We start from the raw sequence: 25,469 nt of genomic DNA, 5'->3' as shown, positions 1-25,469 counted from the left end.
GGGCTTGCTTATAGCTCCCCAGCTCAGCCACCATGTGTTGGAGTTTACCCCAGTGAACGAGAGGGTCGCCTCTCTGCGCCTTCAGATTGGGGAGAGGGCTCTTGCTGTTTGTGCCTACAGGCCGAATAGCAGTATAGAGTATCCGGCCTTCTTGGAGTCCCTGGGAGAGGTACTGAGGGGTGCTCAGACTGGGGACTCCATTGTGTTACTGGGGGACTTCAATGCTCACGTGCGCGGCGACAGTGACACCTGGAGGGGCATGGTTGGGAGGAACGGCCTCCCCGATCTGAACCCGAGTGGTGTTTTGTTATTGGACTTTTGTGCTAGTCACGGTTTGTCCATAACGAGCACCATGTTCGAGCATAGGGGTGTCCATAAGTGCACGTGGCACCAGGACACCTTAGGTCGGAGGTCGATGATCGACTTTGTTGTCGTTTCATCTGATCTCCGGCCCTATGTCTTGGACACTCGGGTGAAGAGAGGGGCTGAGCTGTCAACTGATCACCACCTGGTGGTGAGTTGGATCCGCTGGCGGAAGAGGAAGCTGGACAGACCTGGCGGGCCCAAACATAAGGTGACGGTCTGCTGGGAATGTCTGGCCGAGCACTCTGTTGGGGAGGTCTTTAACTCCCACCTCCGGGAGAGCTTTTCCCAGCTTCTGAGGGAGGCGGGGGACATTGAGTCTGAGTGGACCATGTTCTCTACCTCCATTGTGGACGCTGCTGTTCTGAGCTGTGGCCGCAAGGTCTCTGGTGCCTGTCGTGGCGGCAATCCCTGAACCCAGTGGTGGACACCGGAAGTAAGGGATGCCTTCAAGCTGAAGAAGGAGTCCTATTGGGCCATGTTGACCTCCGGGACCCCTGAGGCAGCTGACGGGTATCGGCAGGCCAGGCGTGCTGCAGCTCGGGCAGTTGCGGAGGCAAAAACTCGGAACTGGGAGGAGTTCGGGGAGGCCATGGAGAAGGACTATCGGTTGGCCTCGAAGAAATTCTGGCAAACCGTCCGGCGCCTCAGGAGGGGGAAGCAGTACTCTGCCAACACTGTTTACAGTGCGGGTGGGGAGCTGTTGACCTCGACTGGGGACATTGTCGGGCGGTGGAAGGAATACTTTGAGGATCTCCTCAATCCCACCATCATGTCTTCCATTGAGGAGACTGAGGCTGATTACTCAGAGGTGGACTCGTCCATTACCCAAGCCGAAGTCACTGAGGTGGTTTGCAAGCTCCTCGGTGGCAAGGCACCGGGGGTGGATGAGATCCGTCCTGAGTATCTCAAGTCTCTGGATGTTGTGGGGCTGTCTTGGTTGACACGCCTCTGCAACATTGCGTGGCGGTTGGGGACAGTGCCTCTGGAGTGGCAGACTGGGGTGGTGGTCCCTCTTTTTAAGAAAGGGGACCAGAGAGTGTGCTCCAATTATAGGGAAATCACACTTCTCAGCCTCCCGGGGAAAGTTTACTCTAGGGTACTGGAGAGGAGAATTCGACCAATAGTCGAACCTCGGATCCAGGAGGAACAATGCGGTTTTCGTCCTGGTTGCGGAACACTGGACCAGCTCTATACCCTTCATAGGGTGCTCGAGGGTTCATGGGAGTTTGCCCAACCAGTCCACATGTGCTTTGTGGATCTGGAGAAGGCATTCGACCATGTCCCCCGTGGTATTCTGTGGGGGATGCTTCGGGAGTATGGGGTTCAGGGCTCTTTGCTAAGAGCTGTCCGGTCCCTGTACGAACGGAGCAGGAGTCTGGTTCGCATTGCCGGCAGTAAGTCAGACCTGTTCCCAGTGCATGTTGGACTCCAGCAGGGTTGCCCTTTGTCACCGGTTCTGTTCATAATTTTTATGAACAGAATTTCTAGGCGCAGCCAGGGGCCGGAAGGAATCCTGTTTGGGAACCACAGGATTCATCTCTGCTTTTTGTGGATGATGTTGTCCTGTTGGCTTCTTCAAACCAGGACCTCCAGCATGCACTGGGGCGGTTTGCAGTCGAGTGTGAAGCGGCTGGGATGAGAATCAGCACCTCCAAGTCCGAGGCCATGGTTCTCGACCGGAAAAGGGTGGCTTGCCCTCTCCAGGTTGGTGGAGAAGTCCTGCCTCAAGTGGAGCAGTTTAAGTATCTCGGGATCTTGTTCACGAGTGAGGGAAGGATGGAGCGTGAGATTGACAGGCGGATCGGTGCAGCCTCCGCAGTGATGCGGTCGCTTTACCGGTCCGTCGTGGTGAAGAAGGAGCTGAGCCAAAAGGCGAAGCTCTCAATTTACCGGTCGATCTATGTTCCGACTCTCACCTATGGTCATGAGCTTTGGGTAATGACCGAAAGAACAAGATCGTGGATACAAGCGGCCGAAATGAGTTTCCTTCGCAGGGTGGCTGGGCGCTCCCTTAGAGATAGGGTGAGAAGCACAGTCACTCGGGAGGAGCTCAGAGTAGAGCCGCTGCTCCTCCACATCGAGAGGAACCAGCTGAGGTGGCTCGGCCATCTTTTTCGGATGCCTCCTGGACGCCTCCCTGGGGAGGTGTTCCAGGCATGTCCCCCTGGGAGGAGGCCCCGCGGAAGACCCAGGACACGCTGGAGGGACTATGTCTCTCGGCTGGCCTGGGAACGCCTCGGTGTTCATCCCGAGGAGCTGACCGAGGTGTCTGGGGAGAGGGAAGTTTGGGCTTCCATGCTTAGACTGCTGCCTCCGCGACCCGGTCCCGGATAAAGCGGAAGAAGATGAGACGAGATGAGCAGCAGGTTGTGTGCAGAACACCAGCCTGCCAGCATATTGACCTCATCCCTGTACGCAGTCTCATCCCCTCTGCTGATAAGGCTGATGACCGTGGTGTCATCCGCAAATTTAATGATGGTATTGGAGGGGTGGATGGGTGTGCAGTCATGTGTATACAGGGAATACAGGAGAGGGCTCAGCACATAGCCCTGAGGAGAGCCTGTGCTGAGGGTCAGGGTGGAGGAGCAGGTGGTGCCTACCTTAACCGTTTGAGGGCGATCAGTCAGGAAGTCCTTGATCCAGGCACAGGTGGAGGGAGAGAGAGCGATGTTAGTCAGCTTTTCCACCAAGATGTCAGGAATAATGGTGTTAAATGCCGAACTGAAGTCTATGAACAGCATCCTGACGTAGTTCCCTGGCTGCTCGAGGTGGCTGAGTGCTGTGTGCAGAGCTATAGCGATGGCGTCCTCCGTCGATCTGTTAGCTCTGTAGGCGAACTGATGTGGGTCCAGGTTTGAGGGGAGACAGTCCTTGATGTGGTGAAGGATGAGCCTCTCAAAGCATTTCATGACTACTGATGTTAAGGCAATAGGTCTGTAGTCATTGGGACACTTTGGGGCAGGAGTCTTTGGGACAGGGATGATGGTAGCTGATTTCAGGCACTGGGGGATAGTAGCCTGTGACAGTGAGAGGTTGAACAACCTGGTCAGGACTCTCCCCAGCTGGTCAGCACAGGCGCAGAGTACTTTTCCGAGTACACCATCTGGTCCGGCTGCTTTCCTGATATTCACAGTCTTCAGCACCTGCCTCACCTGGTGTTCCTGGAGTGTGAGTGTGCTGTGACTGGAGGTCTGTGGTGGTCGTGCAGCTGTGTGTGGAGCCTCTGCTTCGAAGTGAGAGAAGAAACTGTTTAATTCCTCAGTCAGCGATGTGTCAGCAATGGTGGTGATGGGTGTGGAGCCTTTGTAGCTGGTGATGCTCTGTAGCCCCTGCCACACCAGCTGCGGGTTATTGTTGGTGAGATGGTCCTCCACTTTCCTCTTATGAGCAGCCTTAGCAGCTTTGATGCCTCTCTGCAGCTCTGCCCTCGCCACACTGTACTGTTCTCTGCCACCTGACTTGAAGGCATAGTTTCAGGTTCTCAGGAGTGTCCGGACATCCGAGATCATCCATGGTTTTTGGTTGGGGTAGATCCGGATGCGCTTCACCACAGTAACACTGTCAGTGTGTAAAGTCTCTGTGTGCTCCTGTAGGTCAAGATGTTCAAATATGCTCCACTCAGTGCGCTCAGAGCAATCTTGAAGCTGGGAGAGTGCTCCTTCAGGCCAGGTTTTAATGTTCTTTGTGGAGCAATTCCAGCGTTATGGACGTGACACTTGAACTCAAAATGGCAACAAATGACCCAGTGCATGTTTTATCGTCTCCCAGTATTTAAACAGGTGTTGCATATTTTAAGGCTGTACCATACTGGAGAAGTGATAGAACAAGAACAATTCCCATAGTACATCTAGGGCATGCCAGAAAATGCCAATAAAAGATGCGTTATGGATGTGACAGAAAAAGTATCACTTTTCTTGGGTGACTGTACATTTTTATCAAACTCTGTGAAATTGTAAACCTAATGTCGAAATGGAGATATCCATTTGATAGAGGGGTCCAAGGTGAATATTAAAAAATCTTTGTTTAAAATATTTTGTATTTCATGCAGAGTTTCGGAAGGAAAAGTCAGCGTTATGGATGTGACGCGTCTGAAATAGACATGGCATATGTTTAGAAAATCAGCAATTTAACCACCATAACCCTTTGAAAAACTCTCTAAATATCAGCTAAAACTATCAAAGTTCTTAAATAATATTTAGGATGGCTATTGTTTTGCTGTTTTGTGGATTTTAGCATACATTTCTGTGGCTTGTGGCAATAATATAGAATTGTACATCATCAAAGTTGATTTTAGCTTGGGGTTTACATTATAAGAAAGAAAGACTGACAGTGACATATTAGGTTGGTTACAAATTGGTTCAACTTATTCACATCTGTAAAATACAGGCCTAGGTGATATCTCTGGGAGTGGTTTTGATGTATTACATGCTGCTTTATTTTTGCATGGTGAGGTTGACATTTACATGGAATTGCCCTGTGACAGGTTTGGATTTCTTCCTGAGGGAGGTGTATGCAGGGACCAAGAGCAGTGAGAGATGGTCTGACAAGCCCAGGTGAGGGAGGGGTACTGCTCTGTAGGCTTGCTTCAGGTTGGAATAAACATGGTCTAATGTGTTCTTCCCTCTGGTGGAGCACTGTACGTACTGTACGAAATTAGGGAGCACAGTCTTAAGGCAAGCTTGGTTGAAGTCCCCAGCAACAATAAAAGCTCCCTCTGGATGGGCCTGCATTTGTTTATTAACGGTGGCGTACAGCTGAGAGAGTGGTGTGCTAACATTAGCACCTGGTGGGATATACACAGCAGCAATGATCACCGTTGTCAGCTCTCTGGGCATGTAAAAGGGTCTACACTGCACAGTCATTACTTCCAGGTCAGGAGAGCAATGTGTGTGTGTATGACCCTACTGTTTGTACACCAGTCCATATGAACATGAATACAGAGCCCCCGTCCTCTGCTCTTACCGGAGCTTTTATTCCTGTCGAAGCGGTGCATGGAGCGGCCGGTTAGCTGAACGGCCTAGTCCGGGATGAGCGGATGTAGCCAGGTTTCCGTGATAATCATCACACTGCAGTCACGAATGTTCCGGTTATGTGCCATCAGTAACTCCAGTTTGTCAATTTTGTGGATGATGGGCCTTGCATTTGTGAGAAAGATGCTTGGTAGCGGGGGTTTGTAGGGCTGTTTTCTTAGCCGTGCTAGTAGGCCGCCCCTGCAGCCCCGTTTCTGCCTCCGCTCTCCGCGCCGCCTCCGGCGTCTCTTTGGCCCGACAGCAATCCAGGGTGTGCCCAGCGATCTCGCTATGTCCAGCGGAATGTTGTGGAGCCGCTGGTAATCTGGCGTAATGTCCACACAACACGAGAATCACACCTTCCTCAACATAGCTGGGGTGTAGATTTGTTTTATCTCACTCACACACACTCGTACACACAAAAACATCCATGCCATTACGAAAACTATACACCGAATCCGAGAGCTCAGAGCCGCTGCGTCCTTGCGCGTCGCCATCTTCTCCGTCTCCATCTTATTGTTAAGTTCTATTTATTTTACACTGCGTCATTTCGGGTTTGAAAAAATTGCTTTAAGGAAAGAAAACTTGTCATTGTTATTATTTATTATACATGTAAACAAATCAGGATCAAAAACAAGGAAAATTTAAATTTCATTTTTTTAATATTTTAAATGTTATTGAAAGTAAAAGTCTACAGTTGTATAATTTGAGTTTTAGTTTATTGATCTGAAATTAAATTAAAGTAAATTAAATTAAATAACAGGGTTTTGAAGACTGTAAACTTGTTGCTTTGTTTTTGTTCCTTTTATCATTTATTTTCTTTTTTTTTCAAAATCATAAAGTGGCTATGTCCTTGAGGAAGGTGCTTATTATTATTATTATTATTATTATTATTATTATTATTATGTCCCTCCTGTGCAGAGCTGCTCTGCATTTTTATAGCACAGAGATAACGTTACGTAAATACGGTGTGTGTGTGTGTGTGTGTGTGTGTGTGTATAGGTGGTGAAGGACAAGGTCAGCGTGTCACTAAAGCTTTGATTGACGTGTGTGTGACTTGAAGCGTTCTATCATCTCCACGTGATTCACGTTCTCCAGCAGATGTATTTAACCACGAGTTCCAGGAAAAACCGAGACGTTTGGTGGAAAATATCTTTTCTGAGTGTATCTTAGCGGAGGCCCATGTGTGTGTTTCGGAGGAAAAGAGAGAGAGACTGTAGTGCAGTCTGGCGAGGTCTTTGCTGAAGGGTTCATTTAAGGACACCAGAATGTAATGTGTGTTCTGGACCTGAACTGACCCAACTGGTTTACACACACACACACACACACACACACACACACACACACACACACACAGATTGGAACTGGTATAACAGTTATTGAGGAAGTGTGGAGGGTTTTGTGTGTGTGTGTGTGTGTGTGTGTGTGTGTCAGTGCCAGCACTGGTGTTTGTGCAGCAGTAAACATATTAAACTCTCAAAGTGTTTTTTATTTTGTGGGGCGGGGCTACCTGTGAACTCCGACTATGATGTCACTAATTCCCACAGATATGAACCAATCACGTTCGATATGCAAATTAGTAGAAGATAGTTATGCGAGTTGTATATAGAAACTTTTATCTATAGAACTTGTGCTAAGTTAGTCATATGTTTAGCTACCATTAGTAGAGAACAAAATAGTGGTTGTCATGGTAACGCTGATGTTAAACAAATCAGTGAGAAGATGAGGATGTAAATCGTGACTAATGTGAGTGAGATTACAGGCAGTTAGCTGACCGGCTAGCTACGTTAGCTCATGTTAATTACAGATTAATTACGCTATATAAGATGACGGGGGCGTTGAAACTTGAACCTTTCTAATTTGCATATTCTTGTGTATTCAAATATTTGAGCATTATTAATGAGGGTAAAGGTGTCGAGATGTTCAGAGAACCAGGGTTCTCAAGTTTTCCTGCCATTTTATTGGCTCAAAATTCTCACACCCACTTTATTAAAATATAAATTATTAAAATGATCATAAATGCTAATGACAATTTGATTAAAAAAATGGAATGAATGCTGATGGAAGCTGAATAATAAAAATATGAATGAATTGTAATAGAATGCTAATAACGGAAATATGAATGAAAGTTTAATAAACTCTCATCTCATTATCTGTAGCCGCTTTATCCTGTTCTACAGGGTCGCAGGCGAGCTGGATCCTATCCCAGCTGACTACGGGTGAAAGGCGGGGTTCACCCTGGACAAGTCGCCAGGTCATCACAGGGCTGACACATAGACACAGACAACCATTCACACTCACATTCACACCTACGCTCAATTTAGAGTCACCAGTTAACCTAACCTGCATGTCTTTGGACTGTGGGGGAAACCGGAGCACCCGGAGGAAACCCACGCGGACACGGGGAGAACATGCAAACACCGCACAGAAAGGCCCTCGCCGGCCACGGGGCTCGAACCCGGACCTTCTTGCTGTGAGGCGACAGCGCTAACCACTACACCACCGTGTCGCCCCGTTTAATAAAATATTAATAATAAAACTCTGAATGAATTCTAAGTAATGTTTATTAATAATTATTTTGAATGAATGCTAAAACTTTAATAATCAAAATGTAAATAAATGCTAATGAAATGTTAATTATAGAAATCTTTATAAATGAGAAGTCAATAATGAAGGCTAATTTTAATATTATTTTATTACAACCCCGATTCCAAAAAAGTTGGGACAAAGTACAAATTGCAAATAAAAACTGAATGCAATAATTTACAAATCTCAAAAACTGATAATTGTATTCACAATAGAACATAGACAACATATCAAATGTCGAAAGTGAGACATTTTGAAATTTCATGCCAAATATTGGCTCATTTGAAATTTCATGACAGCAACACATCTCAAAAAAGTTGGGACAGGGGCAATAAGAGGCTGGAAAAGTTAAAGGTACAAAAAAGGAACAGCTGGAGGACCAAATTGCAACTCATTAGGTCAATTGGCAATAGGTCATTAACATGACTGGGTATAAAAAGAGCATCTTGGAGTGGCAGCGGCTCTCAGAAGTAAAGATGGGAAGAGGATCACCAATCCCCCTAATTCTGCGCCGACAAATAGTGGAGCAATATCAGAAAGGAGTTCGACAGTGTAAAATTGCAAAGAGTTTGAACATATCATCATCTACAGTGCATAATATCATCAAAAGATTCAGAGAATCTGGAAGAATCTCTGTGCGTAAGGGTCAAGGCCGGAAAACCATACTGGGTGCCCGTGATCTTCGGGCCCTTAGACGGCACTGCATCACATACAGGCATGCTTCTGTATTGGAAATCACAAAATGGGCTCAGGAATATTTCCAGAGAACATTATCTGTGAACACAGTTCACCGTGCCATCCGCCGTCGCCAGCTAAAACTCTATAGTTCAAAGAAGAAGCCGTATCTAAACATGATCCAGAAGCGCAGACGTCTTCTCTGGGCCAAGGCTCATTTAAAATGGACTGTGGCAAAGTGGAAAACTGTTCTGTGGTCAGACGAATCAAAATTTGAAGTTCTTTATGGAAATCAGGGACGCCGTGTCATTCGGACTAAAGAGGAGAAGGACGACCCGAGTTGTTATCAGCGCTCAGTTCAGAAGCCTGCATCTCTGATGGTATGGGGTTGCATTAGTGCGTGTGGCATGGGCAGCTTACACATCTGGAAAGACACCATCAATGCTGAAAGGTATATCCAGGTTCTAGAGCAACATATGCTCTCATCCAGACGACGTCTCTTTCAGGGAAGACCTTGCATTTTCCAACATGACAATGCCAAACCACATACTGCATCAATTACAGCATCATGGCTGCGTAGAAGAAGGGTCCGGGTACTGAACTGGCCAGCCTGCAGTCCAGATCTTTCACCCATAGAAAACATTTGGCGCATCATAAAATGGAAGATACGACAAAAAAGACCTAAGACAGTTGAGCAACTAGAATCCTACATGAGACAAGAATGGGTTAACATTCCTATCCCTAAACTTGAGCAACTTGTCTCCTCAGTCCCCAGACGTTTACAGACTGTTGTAAAGAGAAAAGGGGATGTCTCACAGTGGGAAACATGGCCTTGTCCCAACTTTTTTGAGATGTGTTGTTGTCATGAAATTTAAAATCGCCTAATTTTTCTCTTTAAATGATACATTTTCTCAGTTTAAACATTTGATATGTCATCTATGTTCTATTCTGAATAAAATATGGAATTTTGAAACTTCCACATCATTGCATTCCGTTTTTATTTACAATTTGTATTTTGTCCCAACTTTTTTGGAATCGGGGTTGTATTATTACATAATTCTTATGTATCCAGAGTTGATCATTTCTGTCCTTGACCATATATTATGGCTATTTATTTATTTATTTATTTTATTTTATTTTTTTGGAAAATGTAATAGATTGTAAAAATGGTTTAAAGTAACATTGGTGAATAAAGGAGGCCAGTTTATTGAAGTTGTAAGTTTTTTCAGCAGTAGGCGTGTCTCGGAGTGTTTTAATTCAGTGTCCTTGCTGTAGTCTGACGCTCATTCTGATGTGGATTGGGGTCAAAGGTCACTCAGATTGTTTACATTAATCAGCAATGACCGTCTCACTCGGACATGTACAGTGTCCAACTTTTATATCACTGCATACAGTTATATTAGCTAGTAAACGTCATTTAAAACACAAAACGCTTGAGTTTAAATGTGCAAAATAGCATATGTATAGCTGAGTGCAAAAGTTTGTAAACCCCCCCCAATGTTTTTGAAATGGAAATGGATAAACTAGTACCTTCTTCATTTTACACTTTAGAAGCATTAAATAAAAATTATTTCCTGTACTGAATATAAAAGTGAAATGTGGGCGTTTTCTGAAATGAGACTAGTCCATGGATATGTACAGCACAAGCTGCAAAAGTTTGTAACCCCCCCCCTTAAAAAAAATTTAGTGTTTTTTTTTGTTGTTGTTTGTTTGTTTCTTAATGGAGCAAAATTACTATGTAACTCCGTTTTACACTTAAATAACATTTTCTTAAAAAATACAAAAAGTAAAAAAAAAAAGCTTTTAAAATTTTTTTTAGCATGAAGGTGGATCTTGAGAGATTTTTCATTCCTTTTTCGTTCTCTCCTTATGCTCATATCCCGTGTTGTGATGGTTGCTCTGTTGCTCATCATGAAGAAAAGCCCTTTGTTTCATGTTGCGCTAAAGAGTTTCGTCCCAAGGGTGCACAAACTTTCGCACTCGACCGTACATATGGAATCTATAAAAGTGAATGGCTCAAGGCCGAGCGCTTCACTTTGCCTCACGTTAACTTTGTCCTGTTTTCCAGAAGAGGGTGTGATTATAGATTTCAGATAGAAGTGGTGAGTCATTCTGTCCTCACGTGTCCTGAACTGCTTCAACGTGTCCCTCCGTATCTCACTCATACGACCTCAGCAGGACTTGGACTGGAGTGTGAAAGTGAGTTAATGTCACATTCACAAAACAATCCCAACACTCACTGTTTCCCAGAACTTGCTCAGAGTTCAGTTCTGATCCACATCCATCACCTGCTCCTCGTTTGTTCCTGATTTAAACCAGAGTGTGGTGAAGCGGCGGTACTGTTACCATCCTGAAGGTGATTATTTTCCTGGAACAGCACATCCCTAGGTGTTTTATTTCTCTTGTACCACATCACTATGTCAGAAAACCTAGTTCTAGCTTTACCTTTGACCTTTACAAAGCACTGGCACTGGAGACTCCTTCCATAAATATCTCCTTACAGAAAATGGTTGTTTGAAGTGAAGTGCCTGCTTCCAAATGAAAGTCCCTCCCAGTGAGCTGTTACTATAGAAACGAAGGCACACATTACCATGAACGTGGGCTGCACTTCTAGAACATGAATCACCACCTTTTGACCAATCACAGTCCAGAACACATCAGTGCACTGATCTGATAGATCTAGTCAGGCTTGTAGTACTCGAGTCCGACTCGTGCCCTAATTTTAAGGATTCATGACTTGACTTGGACTTGAACACTGATGACTTGGACTCGGACTCTTAAATTGCAGATGAGGACTTGGATTTTTTCTTTATTTTTTGTAACATGCCATAATAATTTGGCATTAGATATTTATATCTACATTAATTTTTGTATGAATTTCGTGCAGGAGTGTCACACCAGCACGCCTTGGCGCATGCATCACATAGACTCTCAGGCGCGCTCCGGAAAGTGCATGCACCAAACGGACTCTCGTGCATGCGCCATAAATGGTTTCACATAAAGGCAGCAACAGCCACCGTCACATGGAAAACCCAGAACGGGTCAGTTCACTATCAACCCCATTATAATCCGCTGTGAGGTTTCTGACCAATCAGAAACATTCCTCATCCATACAGAGTTTTGATCACTTCCAGGCCAATCATTAACTGCATGGCTTTAATCTCCGCCACTCTGTGTTTAACGTATGCACTACAGTCCATATTGCACAATGTGTTTTTCTATATACCCTCACCTCGCAGTGAAGACCTGGGTCAAGCGGTCACATGATCACATAACAGCTGTGGTTTAGAGTTTAAACATTAAAGTGAAGATGACGAAGCGGATGAAGTCACACCGTGTTTCAACATCGGCAGTGAGAACACGAGGTCATGCAGGGAAAGGCAGGAATCAATAGAACTGATCAGAAGTCAGGACTGGCGAGAGATGGAACATGGAACAATAAAGGTGGCTGAAATAGCTGATCATATACGTGAGTCACACGGAGCCACGCCCCAAACGCAGCCTGCAAACTTTCATCTAAACACTGACAATGAGTTGGAGATATGCAGATGATATCCTACTGAGCTCGAGAAAGCCTTGTATGTCTTTCGCAGTGTCATGGTGTCCAATTAGATGATCACATCATCATGGTTGGGAGACTGGTAACATGACAAGTTTGACCCTGACCAATCATCGTTCACGTCATTGCATGTCGTCAGGGAGGAGGGTCCAGAACATGCCAATCATGGCTACGGAAGGAACGTCAAGGAAAATGTTGTAGGAGCTGACAAATTAGGCGAGAAATTCTAAAAATTTTTGAAATGCTTTTCGACTTTTGCTCTGGTCTCATAGTGCATCCCAGACCACTGACCACATCACTGCTGTTTGATGATGTCACACTATAATGTGTGTTCTTCGTTCACGATGTTCATATTCAAGCCTGATGCTGGAAACGTGTCCCAAAATTCATGTCAAATTTGGCTAAATCCGTGCAGTCTGATCCCAGCATTACATCAAATTTGATACGAAAAAGAAAACTATAGGGGCGGCACGGTGGTGTAGTGGTTAGCGCTGTTGCCTCACAGCAAGAAGGTCCTGGGTTCGAGCCCCGGGGCCGGCGAGGGCCTTTCTGTGTGGAGTTTGCATGTTCTCCCCGTGTCCGCGTGGGTTTCCTCCGGGTGCTCCGGTTTCCCCCACAGTCCAAAGACATGCAGGTTAGGTTAACTGGTGACTCTAAATTGAGTGTAGGTGTGAATGTGAGTGTGAATGGTTGTCTGTGTCTATGTGATGACCTGGCGACTTGTCCAGGGTGTACCCCGCCTTTCGCCCGTAGTCAACTGGGATAGGCTCCAGCTTGCCTGCGACCCTGTAGAAGGATAAAGCGGCTAGAGAGAGAGAAGAAAACTATTTCAGCTTGTGACGCTTGTCGTCATCATCATCATTGCCCTTTTACCCCGTGGTGGCAGAGCCATCAACAATTAGTTTCCATTGAACACGATTTTGGGCCATCTTCTCCACTCTTTACAGGTTATAGCCCTCTACCACCATCTCCACCTTCATCTCACTTCTTCAGGTATGCCTTGGTTTTCCATGGTGACGTTTTCCTGACGGGTTCCATGCCAGTGCCTGTTTGGTGATGTTTTCCTTTGGCTTTCGTAGTTTGTGGCCGATCCATAACCACTTCCTTCTGCTGATGATACTTTTAGCTGATTCTTGGCCCGTTCTCTCCCATAGAGCTTCATTCCTCACGGTTTCCGACCATCAAATTCTCAGAATCCTTCTAAGGCACTTGTTGATAAATGCTTGGACGTTCTTTAAGGTGGTCTTGAAGTCCGCCAAGTTACAGATTTGATATTAGTATTGAAAATTCGCAGTTTGGTTGACGTTGTTATGTCCCTAGACTTCTATGTCTTCTGCAAGATGTTAAAGGGGAACTGAAGTCATTTTTAAACTTGCTTTATTTCTTAATTAACGTGTTATTCAATTATGTTTTCAGTTTTCGTAACCTTATATCGTGACTCGTATTGGCAACTAATTGCAATTAAATATTATACTTATCAGCCTTTTTGTTTTTTAGCTATGTTGAATGTAGTTAATTTGGTCCATGGCAGGCGTCACTTATCCGCGCGATCTTCACGAGACTTGTGCGAGACTTCAAACGTGAAGTGTCAGCGCCACCATTTTGAAAACTGTTTACACAGCGGCCAGATCGCCATATCATTCCAATTTAGATTAATTTCGAGATTTGCCGGCTTCATCAGTGATGGAGGTTATTCCATACGACTTTGAACCAACGTGGAGTAGAGAAGAGTTTGAAAGATGACAGGATAAGGACGAGTCCGTCGCGCTGGTATTTACGTCATTACTGTCGCACAATTAAAACATGCCAGATCAGGCGGCTTGTGGGTTTTCATAATAGTAAAAACATGCATGTATTCTTGTGATAAATACATATTATACTGAGCGCATTTTCCACATAATCCTCACTAAGGTTTCGGACAGCGCTACAAAATGGCGTCCACACTATATAATGCCCTATATAGTGAGTAGGGAGCGATTTCGGATACAGGGAAAACTTCTGGCTTGATTACATCAGCATTCGAAAGAGGGCGCGCGCGTCTTTTGGCAACGTTGGCAGATGTCGGTCACTTTGATTTCCGCTGTACATTTTACTTCCGTCCTACGATGTCTTGCACAGGTCTCAACGAATCTCGTTTACGGCCATTGCTTTGACAAATGGACTGATATATTACAGAGCAGATTTCAAACACTCAGAACTTGCTATAGCAGCGACAAAATCTCATCTCATCTCATTATCTGTAGCCGCTTTATCCTGTTCTACAGGGTCGCAGGCAAGCTGGATCCTATCCCAGCTGACTACGGGTGAAAGGCGGGGTTCACCCTGGACAAGTCGCCAGGTCATCACAGGGCTGACACATAGACACAGACAACCATTCACACTCACATTCACACCTACGGTCAATTTAGAGTCACCAGTTAACCTAACCTGCATGTCTTTGGACTGTGGGGGAAACCGGAGCACCCGGAGGAAACCCACGCGGACACGGGGAGAACATGCAAACTCCACACAGAAAGGCCCTCGCCGGCCACAGGGCTCGAACCCAGACCTTCTTGCTGTGAGGTGACAGCGCTAACCACTACACCACCGTGCCGCCCTAGTGACAAAATAGCGATTAAAATGCATTCGTATATTTAATAAAATGAGATAAATAGAATTTTGTTAATAAAAAAAATTGCCTTCAGTTCTCCTTTAAATGCTGCTCTGTTTTTTCTGTTCTGGCTTTAACGTCTTCATCTGTTCCTCCGTTACTGCTAACAGTGCTTCCCAGGTACGTAAATGACGGAACATCTTCAATTTCACCTTCTCCAGCATTATGGGATTGTTATTGGAAAAGTCTTAGCGCCCCTATTTTTTTCCATACAAACTTTTATATAGATTTCTATTTTATGACTTCTACATTTATTATCGAGTCAAAACATTACAAAAACATTTTAGAGTTCCAAAAGTTTGGGGGGGGGGTTTTTCAGCAAAAAATTAAATGTTACAGAAAAAAAAGTTTGCAATATATCTGAGCAGCGTATTCCATAAGAGAGCACTTTTCAGATGAAAAAAGAAAGCATAATGAAGGCTGCTGGGTTTTGGTGCAAAATGAAGAAGTGAGTGTGACAGTCAAAGTGTCCAGAAGAACTGTGGCTGGTTCTGTAAGATGCTCAGGAAAACCTACAGATCATTTCCACATAAAACTGACCTCACTGGACCGGAGACGGATTTTTTTTTTTAAGCAAAGGGTCAACTCGTCTCACACCAAATACTGACTTTGTTTCATTTATTATGGCTCACTGATTACTGTTTACTGTTGAAACATTTAATTTCATAACTTTTAAGACATTTTTGGTCAACAGCATTTCTTTACGTGTGCCTGAGACTCTTGGACAGAACTGTACATCACGGAGAAGTGCGTCTTCGAGTGAGGTCATGTGACTGTTGTTCAAGAATGTTGTATTTCTCACACATGCTGTATGCTCGGGCGGCACGGTGGTGTAGTGGTTAGCGCTGTCGCCTCACAGCAAGAAGGTCCGGGTTCGAGCCCCGTGGCCGGCGAGGGCCTTTCTGTGTGGAGTTTGCATGTTCTCCCCATGGGTTTCCTCTGGGTGCTCCGGTTTCCCCCACAGTCCACAGACATGTAGTTAGGTTGATGTGGGGTGGCCTTGAGCGAGGTACCGAACCCCTGACTGCTCCCCGGGTGCTGTAGTGTGGCTGCCCACTGCTCTGAGTGTGTGTGCGTGTGTTCGCTGCTTCAGATGGGTTAAATGCAGAGGATGAATTTCACTGTGCTTGAAGTGTGCATGTGACAAATAAAGGTTTCTTCTTCTAGTACCTGAATTAGTGTGTCATATCCTCGCACTGGAAATCCCTCAAACTTATTATTATTATTATTATTATTTCAATAATACTACAAATAAAATACTTCTCTCGGATCTGCTTCTGTAAATTTAAAATGATTAATAACCTCCTGAGCGCATAAGCTGACAAAAAATTTAATATAAATTTAGTATATTTGAGCTTTATTTGAGGTTGAGTATATAAGTTACATTAATGTTTTTGGTTTTTTTTACAAATAAATAAAAAAACAAAAAAAATGAAATAAGAAATGCAGATTTTTTTATGCTGTGTGAAAGGTGATGTATCTGGGATTTCCAGGAAAATAATTCCACTTTCAGAGCACTTAAACAAATAAAAATGATTTTATGTTCTGTTTAATTCATGAGTTTTCTGCAGTGATGGTGACTCACTTGATGCCCAACGTACGAACGTAAGCTACGCTAACATTAGCTTCCTGGCGATCTTTAGCCGAATTTGAATTTGACTGATTCATCAGTAGAAGCGAAATATTTTCGATGCCGTTGCTTTACTATGAATCGTATCTTCTTCCGTTTTCGATCAGCTTCTGTTTTGAGATGACGGTGATCAGCTAAATGCTAACGAGCTCCACCACTCTGAAAGCGTTGACTTTTTTTTACCTGGGAATCTCTGATGCTTAACTTTGGCTTAATTTATAGCAAGTCTGTACTTTTAGATTTGTTTTTTTTTTAGATTTGTATTCAGGGTTCTGTGATTTTGAATTTAAGATTTTTTAAGAAGAAATTTTACCCTTAACAAGAAAATAAACAATATGGCAGACTGTATATTTTATTATTAAATTCTTCACAGGAGAAATGTTTTTATCTTATCATTGGTTTATGATTGTTTCTGTCTAACTTTCCCTCCAGCCGTTTACAGGAATGAGACTCGATGGTGTATAAATATTTACTTTTATAGTATGTAATAAATAGATTTATGACGTCTTGAACAGAGTAAATGTTGTGAAATGAGATGCGACCTTCACCTTCTTTACTGTGAATTAATAAACACTGGTTGTGTTCTGGGCTGCAGTTACAGTAAAGGAAAAACAGTAGCGGGCCTAAAGCAGAGCCTTGTGGAACACCGGATTCACTTCGACATTAATGAGCGGTGAGTGTCACTGTGGTGTAAAATACTGTCACAGTCATGTTGTAGTTTATAATTATAGTTTATAATAATGTTTTTAAAATCAAAATTCAGCCAATTTAACGTCCTGTTTGGAAATTTTAAACTGGAGAAAGTTCATTTTGACAAATTTGTATTTTTTAATTCATTAATTTACTGATCTATCTATCTATCTATCTATCTATCTATCTATCTATCTATCTATCTATCTATCTATCTATCTATCTATCCTTTTTCCAGTCTTTTGCAGAAAGATATAATTTGGCATGTCCAGAGTTGTTTCCTATTTTATTTTAGCTTTTCACTTTTTTTTTTTGAATAGTTAATTTTTCTAGAAACCTACAGCTTATATTTTTGGGGGTTTTCTTTTCTTTGCTTTGCTTTTCATTTGTTTTGTTTCCTTACTTTCCTTTTTCATCTTCTTTTCCTAGTTTCTTCTTTTTCTCCTTTCCTTTCTGTTCTTTGTCCACTATTTCCATTATTTTATCAAGGAAAAAAAAAGTGGAAAAAGAATTAAAATGAGCCAATTTCCCCCCCGTAAGTTATGTAGCATCCAATTATGCTAAATATTGACTTTTTTTCCTTGTCCTTTTTTTCCCTCTTTTCATCTGTACTGGTCAGTCTTACCTAGACTGGGAGTGAACTGGGAGGGCGGGGCTTTGTTTCAATCCTGCTGATGTTTCTACAGCTGTTAATATTTACAGTAAAACCCACTAAAATATAAAAGCAGTTGTTCTGAATAAAGCAGTTGCATAATATTTTAATAGTCAATGATTGTATAGTGTTAACAAATTTTTTTGATGGAATTAGAGTTTGCCGTCATCAGATCGGTGGATTTTTACCGTAGGCACCGTAGCAGCGCTCGCACTGAGACTGTAATTAAAGATTCTTGCGCTGAGAGAGCAATAAAACACCAGCGTCATGTTCCGCGCTGTAAGACACCGATCTCAACAAAAGAATTGTGTACGGTGTGTGATTTCTGTCTGCTGAAGAACATCACATGGTGTAAAGCCGGCTTTAATACAAGCAGCGAGTCTGTGGCAGGTGGGTGGGCGGAGCTTGTTGTCATGAAGGTCGCTGATTTTGTCACTTGCCATTTTTACCTCTTATATAACATTTTAAAAGCCTGTTTATTGAGAAACTGTGATTGGATTCATTATAAAATCATGAGGAAATGCCAAATCAACATCCCAGATGTTCTACTCGAACTGGTTCATCTCCTCAGACTTCTCCTCCAACCGTCGTGTTTTATTTATTCTGCTCTCAACACTGAAATAAACTCGTATCGAGTGAAATCCTGGCGTTGCCCTGGATGGAATCAGTTTCCATTTCCCCCCCGCCTTCGTCAGAAAGGTCCAAGCTCCCATCTGGTATTAACAAGTTCAACATAAACATAAACCCTGTAATTCCATAATGCTGTAATTATGGAGAATTTAACCAAAAAGGAATTTTGGCATGCGTCGGGATCTGTGTTTCCACCACAGGAACGTGTTGAGGAACCAAGAAAACTCCTTCAGGAAATCAAGAACTTGAGCCGAGTTTCCACCGAGAGTTTCGTTTCAGGAAAAGTTTTAGTTCCTGCTCCAGAGTCAGTACTTTATTAAGGGGTGAAGCTTGGCAACTGCTGATTAATGAACGTTTCCGATTGGTCAGTCGCATGTTTCATCTCCTCCTTCATGCCAAAACTAGCAGGAGACTAAATGATAAGTGATATGCGAGGGTTCATTTTCTACAAACATGTGCAACATGTTGCCACGATTTCAGCAACGTTTGAATCGAGATTTTTTTTAATTCTTTGCAAATTATGTATGACGTGATAAAGCCACAAGTCCATGATCCATCAGAGCCGTGTGGCACCGGGGTGGTCCAGCGTTTCCTCAGAATCAACGTAAACATAAATGCTGTAATTCGGACACATGATCTAATCATGCTGCCTACTGAGGGAACTAACCTTCTGACCAGGGCACAATAATGAAATGAAATGAACTGAAATGAAAAAAAACATGAACAATTGAACAAAAAGTGTAATAAATTAAAATGGAAAAAAATAGAAATGGGTGGGACTTTGTAAATATGTTATAAGACAACCGAAAAATTGTTTTACTGTGTGTGTGTGTGTGTGTGTGTGTGTGTGTGTGTGTTGCCTGTTTGGAACAAAGATCACTCACTACATTAGAGGTACTTTACCTAATCAAGTGAAAGAGACAAACAAAGAGTAGATAGTGTGTGTGTGTGTGTGTGTGTGTGTGTGTGTGTGTGTGTGTGTGTGTGTGTGTGTGTTTTCCCTACTGCAGCAAATTTAGACTGAAAATCTTACAGTATAAAGTCAGCTTTAAAGCGAGACGGCCTTTTGATTTCATAAAATCGGTGAAATTTAGTTCGCTCTGAAATGTGGTGATTGTGATATCTGTTTATTTCTGTAATATCTCACAAAATATCAGGCCATTCTGTGGCTGGGAAGTTATTTAATTTGAGGGGATTAAAGCAAATAATGTGCATGAAATCGCTCGCTTCGCGCAGTCAAGCAGACAGAGGAAGTCCGTGTGCGCATGCGCAGGTTTACCTTCTTCTTCTTCTTTTGGGTTTTACGGCAGCTGGCATCCACAGTGTTGCATTACTGCCATCTACAGGTTTCCCTTTGAGCGTGCACTGACAGTTCCATCATTCTGTCGCTAAACGAACAGCTGATCACACCGAGGTGCTCGCCGACCGCCGATATTTATTAGTTTGGTCCTGTGTTTCCTTTCCTTCGTATAGAACATAACGTCTTTTCTTCTCGCTTTCTTTCCGTTACTGTAGTCGCTCTTTCACGTTTCATTCGCACACTCACGCCCTCCATTTTTCTCTCCTGTTTCAAATTTGTATCCCACAATGCCTTGCGTGAACGGGGGAAACCCACCACGTCATGCATGATGTAGTATCTTGTATCTCATGGTGAAGCAGGAAAAAATAGCGGAGAATTTAGGGCCACGTGGAGATAAATTCATTAATTGTTCTGTTTAAAAAAAAACTAATAAAATTGGAAGTCTGTGATTCGAATTCAGTAGCTTTTGGTCACTAAACAAAAATAATTGGGTGTCGGGGAAAATTCTTTTTATGATGTACACTTGAAAAATCTGAAAGGCAGTACAGCTTTAATATGGGTGGGGTTTTTTGTTTGTTTGTATGTTTGTTTGTTTGTTTGGTTGGTTGGTTTTTTGTACAGACGCAACGTTTTGGCAGGTGCAAAACTTTCCAGACTTTTCCTGTCGACTCATTAATAAAATAAACCAACAAACAAGCTCCTTCCAGCTGCTCAAAAACAGCTTCATGATGAAAAACTCATCTGTCTTTGTCCGTCCAAATGTTCTCAGTCAGCTTCGCTCATGCGAGACATTTTTAATCGCACATGCAAACCGCTGTAAGACTCGTCATTTCAGTGCTTCCAGCCTCCAAACGGACAAATTCTGAACGTTGGCCTCGGCTCTGTGTTGGTGATTGCGGTTCCTGGTTTGACGCTAATAGCTTGGTTTATTATTTAAGAGTTTTCTCCACCGGCTGTTGAAAGTGCGGGTCAATCATTCAGGAGCGCGGATAATCAAAGCAAATGAGTTTTCCTTGCTCACTGCCATACTGATGGATGTGTGTGTGTGTGTGTGTGTGTGTGTGTGTGTGTGTGTGTGTGTGTGTGCATTTTCATGAATATCTGTAACAGTTTTTCTACAGGATCACTGTTGGAGTTAATGCTGCATTTCCAGGAATAACTGCCATTTAAGAAATTCGGCTTTTTTCCCTCCTCCCTGAGAGCAGGAATGCTGTGACATCACTCGCTCCCTGCACCCCAGGAGTGTTTATTTAGCCGGAGCTGCTTGTGTTTGCACGTGGTCTCGGAGTGTTCACAGAGCTGTTTTGTGACATGTTCCCAGGTTTTATAACCGCGATTATGTAAAATGTCCTGTTTTTTTCCCCTCACCTGATGTTTGTTCGGCGTACGGAACGCTGTCGTGGGTGATTGTGTATCTCAGTTCAAGTGATTTACAATTCTATTAAAGTCATTTTAATTATTCAGCACAGTGCAAAAGCCACGTCACTTATGATTTGTGGTTCTGTTTTGATTTTGGTTCATGTTGAAGGACGAGGAGATTTCCAGCTGCTCAGCCCATTATATACAGTCAATTTCTCAGTCGGCTCCGCCCCCTCAGTCTGCTTCTGTAAATCAGTAAACCCGATGTTCAACACCCTTTCTCTCTCTCTCTCTCTTTCTCTCTCTCTCCATCTGTTCTTCTCTGTAGTGATGGAGTCCACAGTTAGCACGTCCACGCAGGTGCCTGATGAATACGACCGGAACGTTCCGCGGATCTGCGGTGTGTGTGGAGACAAAGCTACCGGCTTCCACTTTAATGCCATGACCTGTGAGGGCTGCAAGGGCTTCTTCAGGTACACACCAAACCACAAACACACACACACGCGCGCGCACACATTATTTAAAACACAGCTCAGAAAAGTTTCATGCTCCAGCCAAGTTCAATTTCATTGCCTCAGTAACTGCATCCGTCTTATTAAAGAGAATTAAACTAAAAGGGACCGTCGGCAGGCGTCGTGTTCTGTGTTTCCACCACACGACATGTTGAGGAACCTGTTCAGGAACCAAGAAACCTCCTTCAGAACCCTATTCAGGAAATCAAGAACTTTAGCTGGTTAGGTTAACATGGGGCGGCCTGAGGTTGGGCTGAAGTGCCCAATCAAACCTTTGTGCCTTTTAAATAAAAGTGGTGTCAATAACTTGTATAGTGGGCTGTAGGCTGGACATTTTGGCTACTACGATTTCTTATTGGAGATACAAGTAATGCAGGACAGGCCACGCCCACAGGTGACATGGCCTAATGGTTAGAGAAGCAGCTTTGGGATCAAAATGTCACCGGGTTGATTCCCTGGACCAGCAGGAATGGCTGAAGTGCCCTTGAGCAAGGCACCGAACCCCTAGTCTGGCTAACGCGACAAAGCTCTCCGAGCTATTGGTCTGGCCAAGATATTAAGCCAAACCGTTTCCCAGAGCCCGTGGTTGACCCGCCTCCTTGAAATGCCTCAGTTTGCTACTGGTCGAAGCCAGAAAAGCCTGTGACAAAGCTTAAACCAATCACATCACTCTTTCCTCTGACGTATGTGACGCGACGGGGCTAACTGGTAGATTAAACTCTTACCGAAGCCGGTCGGGAGCAAGGCGAAAACGGCCTTCCTTTCAATAAATACCTCCAGGGCTGCTCTTTGCTCCGGTTTCAATGAGAACTTCCCGTTGAATGCTTTCAATACAGCATCTATGCATAATAGATGCGGAAGCGTGAATGAAGCGCTTCCGGCATAGATTCTGTAAACAATCTATGGCTTCCGGTCGCAGTTCTACTACGTCAGTGCCTTGAACACGCCTCTACCCAGGGCCGTTGGAGATGCTCAAAGTTGATTGGTTCCCGATTTTTCGGGAGCTTGGAAGAGCTGTAGATAGCTTGTCTGGCCAGACTAAGCTCGCAACAGGCCCTCGTGTTGCGTCACGCTTAGGATGGGCGGGCCCAGGCTACCGAACCCCCGGCTGCTCCCCAGGTGTGTTGTACGTCGCTCTGGATAAAAGCATCTGAAAAACACCTGTAATGTAACGTATTGTGACAAAAGCAGCAGTTGCTACACACCCACAAGAGACAAGAAACTTGTCACCTGCTACTTTGAATATAGAGTAAATATATCAACAACTGATTATAAAATGTTCACATCATGCTGAAATGGCGTAATGAGAGCCCAGGGATTCGACTCGAAGCAGTCATGATTTCTAAGGAATCACATGTTATCAGGGATGAGTTTTCCGCTTTTCGGCGGATTTCCGCTTTTTCTGAGTAAAAATCGACCTTTTTATATTATGCCAAATCCGTTGAGAAATTTTTTTTCATTTATTGAGGGGGGTTGGGGTATGTTCATGATACTCAAGCGTAATTCATTCCTACAACGATGTTACATGTTTACGTTTTCGCCATCTTTAGTCTCGCTAAGTCTCGCGGTAGAATACGTGTTATCTACAATGTAATTGGCCAAAACATCGATGGCGAGAGCATGATAGCCAATCATAACAGTTCTTACAAAAGTACCCACATCCGTTCTATTTTATCAAAACTTGCAACTTGCACATGTTCATCGTCGCTGCTGTTCAAAAATACGTTTCTCTTTCGTATCAGCTCTCATCTCATCTCATTATCTGTAGCTGCTTTATCCTGTTCTACAGGGTCGCAGGCAAGCTGGATCCTATCCCAGCTGACTACGGGCGAAAGGCGGGGTACACCCTGGACAAGTCGCCAGGTCATCACAGGGCTGACACATAGACACAGACAACCATTCACACTCACATTCACACCTACGCTCAATTTAGAGTCACCAGTTAACCTAACCTGCATGTCTTTGGACTGTGGGGGAAACCGGAGCACCCGGAGGAAACCCACGTGGACACGGGGAGAACATGCAAACTCCGTACAGAAAGGCCCTCGCCGGCCACGGGGCTCGAACCCGGACCTTCTCGCTGTGAGGCGACAGCGCTAACCACTACACCACCGTGCCGCCCTCATATCAGCTTTTTTACTCAAAATGCCGAATACAATTGACAAGCGAGACGAAGCGAAGGTACGTGAAATCGATGCTGGTTAAAAAAACAAGTTTAGGTGGGATTGGTTGGATCGTAAAGTTACGATAACTTCAGTAGATGGCAAGCATAAACCCGTGTCTGTTACCATCGGCGATTTCGTTAAGAAACTCGACATTGCGGGAAAAGCACTGTGTACTGTGTGTGATGATGTGGTTAACTACTGATCAAGAGGACTGAAAGCCTTTGAGAGCCACGCTGACAGTTTTGAAAACTTAAATATTTCAAAAGACTTTTTGAAGAAATCATATGCAACTAATGAGGACATGGGGAGAAAAGGTCAGTCACCCTAAGAAATTTTATTTAATATATGAACATTTTGATAATTAATAGAACTTAATTTTAATGTGAATTTAGTTTGTCATTTTTGTTGATCATGAATTATAACCATACCCTTGAATGTCATTTTATTTTGAATTCAGACAATACTCCTATTGATTTGAAACATATTTTCATGTAAATATCTAAAAAAGACAACAGATTTTTTATCTACTACAGCTCAGATTGCAGGAAAAGTGGTTTGTAAGGCCTTATTTTTCAAAATTTTCCTGGGGATACCCCCAGACCCCCCCCCACATACCTTTGTCTTGTTTACTGCTTTTTTGATGACCACCCACTCTCTGTGTTATTTATAATGTGCTCAACACTAAAACAAACATGTAAGTCCAGCTGAACACACCGAAATAACTTTAACTATATAAGCAGCTGAGGTTTATTTGGTCAGAAATTTCTGGATTCTGTGTTCCTGACTGGTAAATTTAGTGTAAATGTAAATACAGGAATTCTGACACATTCCCTGTGCCTAAACGTATCTACAAACACACACACACACATATATATATATATATATATTATATACACTCAGCGGCCACTTTAATAGGAACTTGTTGTTGATTGTAAGCTCCCTGTTCTTGGCTGCAGGAGTGGAACCTAATGTGTTCTTCTGTGTTCTCTTGCATGCTGAGATGCTTTTCTGCTCACCGCGGTTGTAAAGAGTGATTATATGAGTTACTATATCCTTCCAATCTGTCCATTTCCCTCTGACCCTCTCTTATCAACAAGGCGTTTGTTTTTTCCACCCACAGAACTGTCGCTCACTCACTCAGTGTTTTTTGTTTTCCGCACCATTCTGTGTAAACTCTAGAGACTGTTGTGTGTGAAAACCCCAGGAGATCAGCAGCTTCTGAAATACTCAAATCTCATCCTCATCTAGCTCAAACCAACACCCATACCACAGTGAAAGAGAGTCACACTTTGAGATCACAATTTTTCCCATTCTGATGTTTGAACATTGTGAACATTAACTGAAGCTCTTGATTTGTATCTGTGGGATTTGATGCGGGGCGGCACGGTGGTGTAGTGGTTAGTGCTGTCGCCTCACAGCAAGAAGGTCTGGGTTCGAGCCCCGTGGCCGGCGAGGGCCTTTCTGTGCAGAGTTTGCATGTTCTCCCCGTGTCCGCGTGGGTTTCCTCCACAGTCCAAAGACATGCAGGTTAGGTTAACTGGTGATTCTAAATTGAGCGTAGGTGTGAATGTGAGTGTGAATGGTTGTCTGTGTCTATGTGTCAGCCCTGTGATGACCTGGCGACTTGTCCAGGGTGAACCCCGCCTTTCACCCGTAGTCAGCTGGGATAGGCTCCAGCTCACCTGC

At 43.8% G+C, this 25,469-nt stretch overlaps 1 protein-coding gene across 4 annotated transcripts in view; it reads left to right on the top strand.

Annotated features, from left to right (window-relative positions):
• vdrb (vitamin D receptor b) overlaps positions 1–25,469 on the top strand; it is a 93,515-nt gene that overhangs the window by 26,956 nt on the left and 41,090 nt on the right. For 3 of the 4 annotated variants that reach the window (XM_060920200.1, XM_060920199.1, XM_060920198.1), the window contains exons 2-3: positions 17,071–17,148; positions 21,435–21,579. In XM_060920200.1, coding sequence (XP_060776183.1) covers positions 17,142–17,148; positions 21,435–21,579 — 152 coding nt within the window. In that variant the 5' untranslated portion in view covers positions 17,071–17,141. The remainder of the gene's footprint in view (positions 1–17,070; positions 17,149–21,434; positions 21,580–25,469) is intronic. The other variant, XM_060920201.1, reaches the window with a different exon arrangement.

The sequence above is a fragment of the Neoarius graeffei genome, chromosome 4 (genome assembly GCF_027579695.1).
Source record: "Neoarius graeffei isolate fNeoGra1 chromosome 4, fNeoGra1.pri, whole genome shotgun sequence".
NCBI classification, from domain to species: Eukaryota; Metazoa; Chordata; class Actinopteri; order Siluriformes; family Ariidae; genus Neoarius; species Neoarius graeffei.
This window is presented reverse-complemented; position numbering and strand designations above follow the sequence as displayed.